Source organism: Mobula hypostoma, chromosome 24 (assembly GCF_963921235.1).
Source record: "Mobula hypostoma chromosome 24, sMobHyp1.1, whole genome shotgun sequence".
In the NCBI taxonomy this organism is placed as follows: domain Eukaryota; kingdom Metazoa; phylum Chordata; class Chondrichthyes; order Myliobatiformes; family Myliobatidae; genus Mobula; species Mobula hypostoma.
This window is the reverse complement of record NC_086120.1, coordinates 28,296,701-28,310,566: the sequence shown is the minus strand read 5'-3', so window position 1 is coordinate 28,310,566 and position 13,866 is coordinate 28,296,701. Positions and strand designations below refer to the sequence as shown.

The 13,866-nt window shown below is 41.9% G+C and overlaps 1 protein-coding gene across 2 annotated transcripts in view; it reads left to right on the top strand.

Annotated features, from left to right (window-relative positions):
• Positions 1–13,866, top strand: part of arhgef18b (rho/rac guanine nucleotide exchange factor (GEF) 18b) — a 210,270-nt gene that overhangs the window by 63,663 nt on the left and 132,741 nt on the right. For both annotated transcript variants that reach the window (XM_063032417.1, XM_063032416.1), the window contains exon 4: positions 12,170–12,377. In XM_063032417.1, coding sequence (XP_062888487.1) covers positions 12,170–12,377 — 208 coding nt within the window. The remainder of the gene's footprint in view (positions 1–12,169; positions 12,378–13,866) is intronic.

The following is a 13,866-nucleotide window of genomic DNA, read 5'->3' as shown; positions in this document are numbered from 1 at the left end:
GCCCTTTAACTCTCAACTCATGTCCTCTTGTTTGAATCTCCCCCATTCTCAATGGAAAAAGCCTATCTACGTCAAATCTATGTATCCCCCTCACAATTTTAAATACCTCTATCAAGTCCCCCCTCAACCTTCTACGCTCCAAAGAATAAAGACCTAACTTGTTCAACCTTTCTCTGTAACTTAGGAGATGAAACCCAGGCAACATTTTAGTAAACCTCCTCTGTACTCCCTCAATTTTATTGACATCTTTCCTATAATTCAATGACCAGAACTGTACACAATACTCAGTTTAGTTTCTGGAGCCCATTTACTGCATAAACAACATTCAGCTAATTAACTATGCTCTCTGATTTGCTGGTGTTAGTAATTCACAGCCATAAACTACCCATTGCCTTTACGTATGGAAGAACCATTGAGCCTGAGTCTTAATTTTCCACTAAAATGTCCCAGAGAGAGCCTCAGTTTAAATGTGAAGGGGGATGCTCTATGAAGGAAAAAGAAATTAGAGCAGGAGTTGGCCATTCATTTCCTCTCACTTTTCAATGAAATCCATTGCTGTATCATTCGTCCAACTCCATTTCTTTGATGGTCACTTTCAGGATGGACATAAAAGGGCCTTTTCTTGTTTCCTGCTCCTTTTGCATTATCTGTCAATAATTTGGACGACGGAATTGATAGCCCTGTGTCCAAGTTTTCAGACGATACGAAGATAAGTGGAGGGACAGGTGGTGTTGACGAAGCAGAGAATCTGCAGAAGGACTAGACAGATTAAGAGAATTGGGCAGAAAAGGTAGCAGATGGAATACAGTGTAGGGAAATGTACGCTTATGCACTTTGGTAGAAGAAATAAAGGCATAGACTATTTTCTAAGCAGGGAATAAATTCAGAAGTCAAGGTGCAAAGGGATTTGGGAGTCCTTGTGCAGGATTTCCCAAAGGTTAACTTGCAGGTTGAGTCGGTGGTAAAGTAGGTAAATGCAATGTTAGCATTCATTTCAAGAGGACTAGAATATAAAAGCAAGGATGTAATGTAGAGGCTTTAAAAGGCGTTGGTCAGATCACACTTGGAGAATTGTGAGCAGTTTTGGGCCCCTTATCTAAGAAAGGATATGCTGGCATTGGACACAGTTCAGAGGAAGTTCATGAGAATGATCCTGCGAAAGAAAGGGTTTATGTATGAAGAGCGTTTGATGCCTCTGGGCCTGTACTTGCTGGAGTTTAGAAGAATGAGGAGGGATTTCATGGAAACCAATTGAACATTGAAAAGCCTAGATTGAGTGGATGTGAAGAGGGTGTTTCTTGTAGAGTGGACATGGAGAGGATGTTTCCTATAGTGGGAGAGTCTAGAACCAACAGGTACAGCCTCAGAACAGAAGGAAATGCCTTTAGAATAGAGGGAAGGAAGGATTTCTTTATCCAGAGGGTGGTGAATCTGTAGAATTCAGTGCTACAGACAGCTGTGGAGGCCAAGTCATTGGGTATATTTAGAATGGAGGTTGATAAGTTTTCATTAGTCAGGGCATCAAAGGTTATGGGGAGAAGGTGGGAGAATGGGGTTGAGAGGGATAATAAATCAACCACGATGGAAGGATGGGGCAGATTCGATGGGCCAAATGGCTTATGTGTCTTACAACATTACGGGTTAGGCTAATGCTTATTGCCCTTTGTGAGAGAAGATTGTTCCTGAGAAGGTGGTGGGGGAGCTGTTTTCTTCAATAACAGTAGTCCAATTGGTGATAGGAAATTTCAGGGATTAAGACTCAAATTCTTTTTTGATTCCTGACCTTCTGATACAATTAAATGGTTTTGTAGGGCATCTGTGAGTCAACCAGCTGGAAGGGGCTTTTGTGAGTTGGATAGCCCTCTACAGTCAGTTTAGTGGTTTAAAATGATTGATCATTTAATTCCAGTCAGTTAATAAATTGAATTCTCCACTTGTACCACTACTTCTGTCACACTTCTGTAGAGCATAATACCATCAAAGAAGAATCCATCTGAGATTTTAGATTAAGACCGGGCTCAACAATTTCCTGAGGAAATGTCTCTCAATTTCCATCACAATATGTGTAAAGAACTAATTCCTGACATCGTTCCCTAAAAGACCTGATTTGAAACTCACTCTCACCTTCACCCCAGCAGCCAAAGGAAATGGTGTCTCTGTGTCAATCAGCACAATACCTTTAATCAGTTAAAACGAAGCTCCATTAGTTTACACTATAATCTTCTCAAACCAAAGGAATACAAACAAGTCTGGACTGTGGAAATCTCTAAGTCTTGGTATCAGTGGTGGGTGAATCTGCGTTGAAATCTCCCACCGTGGCCCATGTATTTTTTTTGTGTGTTCCACGGTGAATAGGAGCAATGTTTGCCTTTTGCGGGATCCTTCTCTAAATCCCCACCATTAACCCAACTCTAACTCACTCCAGAGGATCTAGTTTGGAACTGGTTCTATTTATGCATTGCCGGGAGCCTACTTAGTTATGGCTGCACCAAAAGTTCGGCCTGAAAGAGTACTGACTAGGAGAAAATATCTTGTAGATAGAATTGATGGAAAGTGTCACTGTCAGAAGAGTTTTTTTAAAATTAGGCCTCAAACCTAGATCCTGACTGTTAGAGGAAAAAAATACCAGAAGACTTTTCTTGATAGACTAGGGGATGTTTTCAATTGAGTGTCAGCCAAAAAATATTCCTCAAAACGAAATCATAAAAATAAATCAGCTCTTTATCACATTGTGTGTGGGAATTTCTGTACTCAAATTGGCTCTTATGTTTCCTACATTACCACACTGATGCAAAGATTTCCTCTAGTGCTTATGCAGGGACATTCTTTCTCTTTCACTCTTTGTTTCCCTTTTTCTCTTTCAGTTTATGAAAATGAGGCACTGAAGATAAAAATAAAGGTAGTGACGCAATCAAAATCACAAGGAGTTTTAGTTGGGCCTGTCAGAAAAGTCCATTTAATCATTTGAAGACCAACAACTGAAAGATTGAAGGCATACCGTAAGACGATGAGACATAGCAGACATCCCATCCTGCAAAAACTCATTTCAGGGAGGTAGCACCATCAATTTGCGGGAGACTCCCGGGAGAAGTGGGATGTCTGCAATAGCGTAGCTCCTTAGCAGCTGGCCAGCTAGTTTAAATAACGTTAGCCATGCTGATGAACGAATGACACCTGTTAAACTCACCTCAACATGTCTTTTACATTTTAACCCACCATGGGCAATAGAAAAGTCACTGTTGTAAACAGTGCAGCGAGCAACACTCATTATTTTTGACCCCTATTAGGCAGGGGTACACTTTAGTGTAGTCTGGGGTGACGTACGTTTTATATTTTCTTTTTTTGGAACACTCTCCCATGGTGCGCTCTCGCGTGCGTTCTCTCTCTCTCGCTCTCTCTCTCTCTCTCTCTCTCTCGCTTGCTTTCTCTCTCGCTCGCGTGCTCTTTCTTGCTCTCACTCTCTCTCATGGTCACTCTCGCGCTTTCTCTCTCTTGCTTTCTCTCTCTCTCTCGCTCTCAAAAAAATTGATTTCCGTGATATTGTATATAATTTGCGGGCATCAGGGAGCCACTATTCATATGCGGGGGGCTCCCGGAACTTCCGGGAGAGGTGGGATGTTTGACATAGGAACAGAACCAGGCCTTTCGGCCTATTGAGTCTGCCCCACCATTTTATCACGGCTGATCCATGTTCCTTCTCAACCCCATTCTCCTGCCTTCTCCCCTTAACTTTTCATGTCCTTACCAACCAAAAACCTATTAACCTTCTTCTTAAATACATTCAGTGACTTGGACTCTACAGCCGCCTGTGGCAACGAATTTCAGATTCATCTCCCCTTGGCTAAAGAAATTCCTCCTTGTCTTTGTTCTAAATGGTTGTCCCTTTAGTCTGAGACTGTGCCCTCCGATCCTAGACTCCCCCTGTAGTCACGATCATTTTACATAGGAAAGAAGATAAATATGGGAGAAACAATATTTTAATAGATGTAGAGGAGGGGAAATAAAACTGTCCTGCTTCTAGTGTGATTATCTGTATATCCTGGTGTGTTTAAGAGAACTAAAAGAAATACACTTACAAGCCTATTAGTATTATCATTGTTGTTGGGTAAATTACCAAAACCCCCACTTTTGGAGAATAATATAAACCTTGAAAAGGATGCAGTGCTTTCCCGGCGTATATGAAGAATAAACTCTTCTCGAGCTTCCAGCCTGGTACAGGTATTAATTTTAACCGACGTTTCGATGTCAAACTCTGCCACCTTCATCATGGATGAACGAATGAATGATCCCTGATGAAGATGGCCGAGTTTGCCATTAAAACATCGATTTAAATCGATGCCCGTACCTTCGTTCAGACAGGCGCATACTAAATGGGAACAGGCACACTTATTTATTAAAGGAAGTTGAGTCTGACTCAATTGATTGAACTTATTGAGGAGGAAAGCTGGAGGGTTTCTCAGGGCAACGGTTAACATAACACTATGACAACTCGGAGTCGGAGTTCAATTCCAGCGCCATCTATGAGGAGTTTTGTATGCTCTCCCCAACACCATGCAGGTTTCATCTGAGTGCTTCAGTTTCCCCTCACAGTCCAAAGATGTACTGGTTCGTAGGTCATTATAAATTGTCCTGTGAGTTGGCTAGTGTTAAATAGGTGGGTTGCTAGGCGATATGGCTTGTTAGGCTGGAGGGGCCTGTTTCATGCTGCATCTCCAGATATAAACAAATAAATAAAATATAGCAAAGCTTTAAACGTGGCAGTCTGGTCAAAAAGGGTAAAAATGCATAAGGTCTAAGGGAGTGCGGCAAATTGAATTACAAATCGGGGTAGGGAGCAAAGGATGATAGTTGACAAGTACAGTTTCATTGTGGCTGGATTCTGTTGCCAGTCCTCAGTGTTCAGCTTCTTGTTTTTTGTAAAACATTGATAATTTTAACCTCGCGGGATGGGACTCATTTGCATCTGATATGAGGAGACACAAGAGACAGCAGATGCTGGAAGTCTGGCTATCTCCCCTCTTTCTTTCCAGTCCAGTTGAAGAATCTCAACCCAAAATGTCGACCATTCATTTCCCTCCATAGAAGCTGCCTGACCTGCTGAGTTCCTCCAGCTCTTTTGTGTGGAATGGTGACAGGGAGGAGGAATGCTCCAGTCAGTTGGATAGAAAGTGGCAAATAGAATTTAACCCTGAGTATTGTGTGGTAATGCCTTTGGGAAGGTGTAGCAAGACGAGGGACTGTATAATAAATGGCAGGATACAGTGGTATAGGGAAGAAAAGCATCTGGAATGTCAGTGCTAAGATGACACAAGAGGCCAATAAGGTGGTTAAAAGGATTATAGAATGTTTAACTTCATTGTCCCAAGTTATGAGTCTAAGATTGAATCTATAATGGAATTGTTAGGTAGCCCAGCACATTTCCAGGTGTATTGCACTGAAGAGGGTATACTGTAAAGTAAATTTATGAAGATGTTGCTATGTCTGGAAAATTAGTGTCAAGAATCATTTCTTCACACAGAATGTGATGAGATTCGGGAACATGTTCCCTCGGGAAACCGTTGAGCCTGGGCTTCATCTAAAGTTTTGGATGGATTTTTCTCTGGTACCATTGTGCTTTACAGAAGTGTAACAGAAGTAGTGATGCAAGCGGGGACAGCAAATTAAATTATGTAATATAAATTCAGTTTATCAAATAGATTGGAATTAAATAATGCAGTTCAGCTAAATTCAATTAAATCATCTGTTGATTAATTCAGCTAAAGAAATGTTGAGCCAGGATTGTTCAGTTGTAGCAGAAGAGGCTGGGGAAAAACAGTTGAGTTTAGAGAAAAAACAGTTGGAGTGAGAAGGACTAATCTCCATAAGCAGAGGGGCCAGAAACCAGGGATGTATTTTTCAAGTAAGTGGCAGAATTGGAGGGCGATGAGGAAAAGTTGAATATCTAGAGGATGGTAGGGTGTATGAAACTCACTGTGAAAAAGGAAGGCGAAACCCTTATCATTTAACTAATACTTCTTGTGTACTTGAAGACTGGTGACCCACAAGGCTACAGACCTCATCCTCCTGGAAGGTTGAACAAGTTCTCTTGCCATCGGCACTGATGTGATAGGCTTCTTTCAATCCTGTATATTTTCTGTTTCAATATTTTTCAATGATTTCATGGCATATGGTTCTGTGCAATAAAGACCAATGAGATGTAGGAGCAGGATTAGGCCATTCAGCCCATCGAATCCACTCTGCCATTTCACTGTGGCTGATCCTGGTTCCCATTCAACCTCATACACCTGCTCTCTCACCATATCTCTTGATGCCCCAACCAATTAGGAACCTATCAACTTCCACTTTCAATGTACTTACAGATTTCGCCTCAACCTCAGTCTGTGGCAGAGCATTCCACAGATTCACCACCCTTTGGCTAAAAAAAATTCCTCCTTCCTTCTGTTGTAAAAGGTCGCATTTATTTGAGGCTGTGTCCTCTAGTTCTGGACACCTCCACCATAGGAAACATCCTCTCCACATCCACCCTATCTAGTCCATTCAACATTCGGTAGGTTTCAATGAGATCCCCATGCGTTCTTCTAAATTCCAGTTAGTACAGGCCCAAAGCTGCCAAGCGCTCCTCATATATTAACTCCTTCATTTCCAGAATCATCCTCGTGAACCTCCTCTGGGCACCCTCCAATGACAACACATCCTTTCTGAGAAAAGGGGCCCAAAACTGTTGACAATACTCCAAGTGCGGCCTGACTAGTGTCTTATAAAGCCTCAGCATTATCTCCTTGCTTTTATATTCTATTCCCCTTGAAATAAATGCCAAACTTGCATTTGCCTTCTTTACCACATATTCAACCCATAAATTAACCTTCTGGGAGTCTTGCACGAGGACTCCTAAGTTCCTTTGTTCCTCTGATGTTTGAATTTTCTCCCCATTTAGATAACAGTCTGCACTATTGTTTCTTTTACCAAAATGGTTATCATACATTTCCCAGCACTGCATTCCATCTGCCACTTTTTTGTCTAAGTCCTGCTGCAATTGCATTGCTTCCTTAGCACTAGCAAGCCCTCCACATATCTTGTATCATCCACACACTTTGCCACAAAGCTATCAATTCCACTATCTAAATTACTGACAAACAATGTGAAAAGTAGTCCCAATATTGACCCCTGAGGAACACCACTAGTCACTGGCAGCCAACCAGAAGAGGGTCCTTTATTCCCACTCACTGCCTCCTGCCTGACAGCCATTCAGCTATCCATGCCAGTATATTTCCTGTAACACTATAGAATTTTATCTTATTAAGTAGCCTCATGTGAGGCACCTTATCAAATGCATTTTGAAAACCTAAGTAAATGACATCCACTGCCTCTGCTTTGTTGACACTACTTGTAACTTCTTCGAAGAATTCCAACAGATTTATCAGGCAAGATTTGCTTTTTGCAGAAACCGTGCTGACTTTGACTTATTTTATCATTATTCTCCAAGTACCCCAAATCCTTGTCCTTAATAATAGACTCCAACACTCTTCCAACCACTGAGGTTAGGCTAACTGACCTATAATTTCCTCCCTTCTTAAAGAGTGGAGTGACATTCTCAATTTTCCAGTCCACTGGGACCATGCCAGAATCAAATGATTCTTGAAAAAATATGACCAATGCATCCACTATCTCTTCAGCAACCTCTTTCAGGACTTTGGTCCAGGTGACTTATCCACCATAAGACCATTGAGTTTGCCTAGCACTTTTTCCTTTGTAATAGCAATAGCACTCACTCTTGTTCCCTGACACTCGTGGACATCTGGCATATAGCTAGTGTCTTCCACAGTAAAGACTGAAGCAAAGAACTTATTAAGTCCTCCATTTGTCCTCCATTACGACCTCACCAACAGCATTTTCCTGTGGTCCGATATCAACTGTCACCTCCCTTCTATTCTTTATATAACTGAAAAAACTTTTAGTATCCTGTTTTACATTATCAGCTAGTTTGCACTCATATTTAATCTTTTCATTTCTTATAGCTTTCTAGTTACCTTTTGTTGGATTTTAAAAACTTCCCAGTCGTCCAACTTTCCACTCAATTTTGCTACATTATATGCCCTTTCCTTGACGTTTATGCTGTCCTTAACTTCCCTTGTCAGCCAGGGTTGTTTTGCTGTGCCATTTGAGATCAACTTCTTCTGAGGGTCATGTCTATCCTGAATTATTCCCACCTCTGTTCTGCTGTCATCCCCGCCAGTACCCACCTCCGATCCACCAAGGAAGCTCCCATCTCTGTAATTCCCTTTATTCCATTGTGATTCCGATACCTATGATTTATGCTTCTCCCTCTCAAATTGCCATATGAATTCAATCATATTATGATCACTGTCTCCGAAGGGTTCCTTTATATAAAGCTCCCTAATGAGATCTGGAGTATTACACGATATCCAATCTAAGATAGCCTTTCTCCTAGTAGGCTCAAGCACAAGCTACTCTAAAAAGCTATCTCCTAGGCATTCAACAAATTCCCTCTCTTGCAATCTGACACCCAACCTGATTTTCCCAATCCCCTTGCATATTGAAGTCCCCCATTACAATTGTGACATTACCCTTGTTACATGCCCTTTTCAGCTCCCTTTGCAATCTCAACCCCACATCCTGGATACTATTTGGAGGCCTATATATGATTCCCGTAATGGGTTTTTTACCCTTGCAGTTTCTTAGCTCCACTCACAAAGATTCAACGTTCTCTGACCTCGTGTCACCTCTTTCTAAAGATATAATTCCTTCTGTTACTGATAGAGCCACACCACCACTTATGTCTTCCTGCCTGTCCTTTCGAACCAAAGCATCTCATTTAATGTTAAACTTCCAACTATGACCTTCTTTCAGCCACGACTCTGTGATGCCCACAACGTCATACCGACCAATCTCTAATTGTGCCACGAGTTCATCCACCTTATTCCGAACGCTACACACATTTAAAACAGCACCTTCAGTCCTGCATTCTCCACACTTATGAGCTTAGCCTGTCTGGCACAGTTTACCTCTTTGCTCTGTCTGCAGTTGTACTCAATCATTGGCTTGTCCTTCCTTACATTCATATTACATATTAGATTATGAAGACACGCAGTCCTCTTTTATTGTCATTTAGTAATGCATGCATTAAGAAATAATACAATATTTCCTCCGGTGTGATATCACAAAACACAGGACAGACCAAGACTAGAAAAAAAACTAGCAAAACCACATATTTATAACATATAGTTACAACAGTGCAACAATACCATAACTTGATGAAGAAGTCCATGAGCACAGTAAAAAGTTCAAAGTCTCTCAAATGTCCCACATCTCACGCAGACGGGAGAAGGAAGAAAAACTCTCCCTGCCATACCCGTCCACGGTCCGACTCTGAATCATCCGAAAACTTCGAGCTCTGATCAGCTCTCCGACACCAAGTACTGAGCGCCACCTCTATCCAAACGATTCAACCTCCTTCTCGGTCGCCAACAGCAGGCAAAACCAGGGATTTTGAGGCCTACCCTCTGAAATATTCCCGACCACGCAGTAACGACAGCAGCGAGTGAGCGTTTCAGAAATTTCTCCAGATGTTCCTCTGTGCTTTCACGTCCCTCTCCATCAAATCAGAATTGTCCACAGCCCCTATTTGACGGATACGATATCGTTTTTCACCAGAGGGCTGCGCACGCGCGGGTGCGCTGCTCTCTCTCCTCCCGCCTATTACATCGTCTACTTGTAAACCTGCTGGCTCATCCTCAGCTCTATCGTACTGGTCCCCATCCCCCTGCCATATTAGTTTAAACCACTCTCTAACAGCTCTAGCAAACCCGCCCACAACGATATTGGATTCAAGTGCAACCCGTCCCCTTTGTACAGGTCATATCTACCCCAGAAGAGGTCTGAATTATCTAGAAATCTGAAACCCTGCCCCCTTCTCCAATTCCTCAGCCACCCAGACACCCAAGATAAATGTTTATCTTTGAGCGGAAGCTGATCAGCCACCTAGTCATCCACTCGTTGTGTTTGTCCTTGTCCTGCATTGACTGTTAAGGGAGTTTCCATCAGCAGCAAAGGTTACAATTTACCCCCGTGATTCAAAGACCAGTGCTCAGGGCTGTGTAGAGGGAGCTTTCTCATTCGTGGTGTGAGTACTGCAAGTGAAACAGCAACGGTCACGGTCTCTGGTAGTTAGACGGGACAACGTTACTTGCAAAATCAGTCTGATTGACAGAGGTTCCAGGAGATTGTAGCCTTGCACCCTGGAAAAGTGGGCGAGTTTTCACATGAGCCAACCGTCATGCAAATTAGCTAATTCCTTTCCTATATTGCAACACTAATAGCACCTCAAAACTAACTTAATTTACTAGAAAATATTTTGGAATGTTTTGATAAAGGACAAAAGTCTTTCATTGTACCATGGCATCTCTATGAGGCATTTGTGCTCAGGGGAAGGTGCCCAGAATGGCTAAACATGATTTGTTCTAGCATTAGGAAATTGTAATGAAGACATAACTTCTTTCCCGATTGATCAATGACTTGGATGTTGTTTGTGCTAAGCTCATGATTTTTCAATGTTCACTATTGTTATAAGCATTCAATCAATTAACATTTCTTATTATAATCCTGTTATTTTGTAACTTAATTTCTACTGGATTAATAATCAAGAAATCATAGATTTTTAGAACATTTACAACATAGAAGCAGGCAGTGCTTGGTGAACTCATTTGTAGAAATGCTGTTATATTGAGGTCAGTCAAACCAAATATCAAAGAATCGAAGAATGGGTAGTGGGGAAGGAGCATCTATCACATTCTACTAGTACTTGAGTGTGCACTATGTGATCTGTGAGCTTTTGGGCATTACAGACCCAGTGCTGGACAGTGGGACAAAGCTGGATGACTTTTTTTGACCAGTATGGATAAAATGGGTGAATTTGCCTGCTTGTATGTTGTAAATGGTCTAAAATTCAGTGATTCCTTGATTATAATAAGAAATGTTAATTAATTAAATGCTTATAACAATAGTGATAAATTGTAGAAGGGAGATCCCCACCTAAAAGAAAGAGTAAGAACATCAGAATATTTCTTTCATTAACTAGTTTCCCACATCCCTAAAAGTGTGAACTGAATGGAAGGAACCTGGACACTACAAATAATGATTAATTTAATTAAACTGGTGCCCTGAGCAAGATAGTATCTCAGGGAAGGCTTGGTAAAGTGAACTGAGTAAGGTAGAAACTGAGGAAGGACATCTAAGAGGAACCCATGAGGTTATGACTAAATTGGTTTGCTTGTAATCGAGATGGTAAAAAGCAATGACTGAGTCATTGTAAAAGGATGATTCATAGAAAGGGAAAATGTTGGAATGTTGAGGTGGAACTATTGTCAACATTGGCCTGACTAGGTTAACCCTTTGATTGGATGATGAAGACAGCCAAATAGAAGACCCTGCTACTCTCTTCCTTATTGCTTGCTGTTGGAACTGAATCATTCAAACATGCAGGATTCTTCTGGGGCATCATAGGGTAGATGCTTCCCCTGCATAGATATTTCCCCTGGCTGGGGTGTACAGACCCAGGGACCACTGCCTCAAAATGAAGGGTTGGCCATTCTGGGTAAGGCAAAATAATATTTCTTCATCTGGGGGTAACAAATCTTTGGAATTCTGTGCTCAAGTGGCTAGTGGGTACTCAACAGCTGAGTACATTCAAGATTGAGATCAATAGATATTTGGGCATGACAGGAATCAGGGAGTACGTGGTCAGTGCAAGAAAGCAAAACTGAGGAAAAGTTTAGATAAGGTGTCATTGAATGGTAAGGCAAGCATGAGCAAACTGAGGGGTATAGTTCTGCTTCTCTTTCTCGGGTTCTTGAACTCCTGCTTGCCTGACTGGTTCAATTGTGGTTAATAATGTCCATGTTAAGGTTCTTGATGACTATGTATTTTAGTAAATACGGTAAATGTCATTTCCTTGTGAGCCAATAAACCACACTATCTGGAGCCTGTCTGGTGATCTATATTGAGCTCTTTCCCCATTGTCACATAAATTCTCTCCTTCAGATGCTTATCCAGTTCCGTTTTAAAGGCTTCTTTGCATCTGCTTCCACGAGCTCTTCTGTTACCATCTCAGTCACACCGGGTCATCACAAATATTTTCATCTTGGCTCCACAGGCTCAGCCTCGATGTTTTGGGAATCGACAGTGATGCTGAAGGTGACAGAGAAGACGAAGATCAGTTAGAATCCTCACAGGACGCCTCAGCCTACGAATTACTAGAAACCGATATCACTGTTGCAGACAACACAGAGGACAACAGGCAAGCAACTGGAATTCAAGGGAAGATCGGCAGAATCTTACCTGAGGATGTTATGACTGAGCAGGTAACTTTCAGTGCATGATGATAGATACACTCACCCACTTTTGGATCGGTGAGTAACACTGAATGATTTTGTTGTAACTCAGCACTTCTGAGTCTATAAATTGAATTACTGTCTTTTAATCATATTAAAATAACAACATACGCAAATGCTGGTGGAACTCAGCAGGTCAGGCAGCGTCTATGGAAAAGAGTAAACAGTCAACGTTTCGGGCCACAACCCTTCTTTAGGACTGAGAGGGAAGGGTGAGATGCCTGTGTTAAATGATGGGGTGGGGGGGGGGAAGAAGGAGGATAGTTGGAAGGTGATAGGTGAAGCCAGGAGGGTGGGAAATATCAAGGGCTGGAGAAGAATGAATCTGATAGGAGAGGAGAGTGGACAATTGGAGAAAGGGAAGAAGGAAGGAGGGGAAGTAATAGGCAGGTGGGAAGAAATAAAAGGTTAGAGTGGGGAATATAAGAAGGCAGGTGGGGGGGGGAATTTTCTTGATAAACCGATATTCATACCATCAGGTTGGAGGGTGCCTATTGAAACAGTGTTATGGTTCACCCTAATGCTGTTTATAAAAGTTGTATAAATATTGAGAACATCCATTTTTGAGATACATTGAGTGCCACTGTCAGGTTTTTTTGCATGACATTGTAGGTCCCAGCACAGTTTTCTCCAGTGATGTTTTGCTAGTTCTGATAACTGTCAGCACAACTCGGCAGGTACAATTACAATTAATGAAACTAGCTTCTTAAAGGAGAGACCGTAATGCAGGCAGTATTCTTCCAGCTACTGCATGAGTGGTTGCTGCAATGTTGCAAGGGGGCAGGAAACGGCTTCCAAGGGAGTCTGGACAAGCACAAAAGGGTTGTGACAAAACATATTCGTTATCCTATTGACTGATGTCTCTGCTTGTATATGCTGAACAGAACGTGGTTAATTTTTTCTGCTATCAAGCAGAGGGGTTGGTTGGCCTGCAGTGTACTCCAGGTAGCAACACATGGTGTGACATAGATCAGCAGCAATGACCTGGAATGCAGTTCCATCTTGCTCTCCTCCTTAAAACCCAACTTACTGAGCAGTCCCTATCCCATTGCTTAACCCTGTGTGGCTATTTTGTGAGGAGTAAGTGGCTACATTAATGCAGACTGGGCTTGGTTCTGGTCAGGATGAAGGGGACAACATTTCTGCAGCAAGTTGTCCTGCTGTGAAGGGCAATGGGATTAGATTTAGTTTTGCCTTTTAAGCATGAAGTGGAGCTCATTTTCCATACCAATCTATGATTCTGTGTGGTAGAATTCATGCTCTTGGCTGTGATAAACATCTAGTGTCACTAGTTCAATTCTGTTAAACTTGGATGAATTTTAGAAGCAAAGAACAAAAAAATTGGCATCATACAACACACATATAACACAGACTACAGAGTACTCATGGCCATGATTCTCTGAGTGCCAAAGAGAAAGGCAACTGTCAAGAACCCTCCCGGCCACTGGGGGCAGCAGGC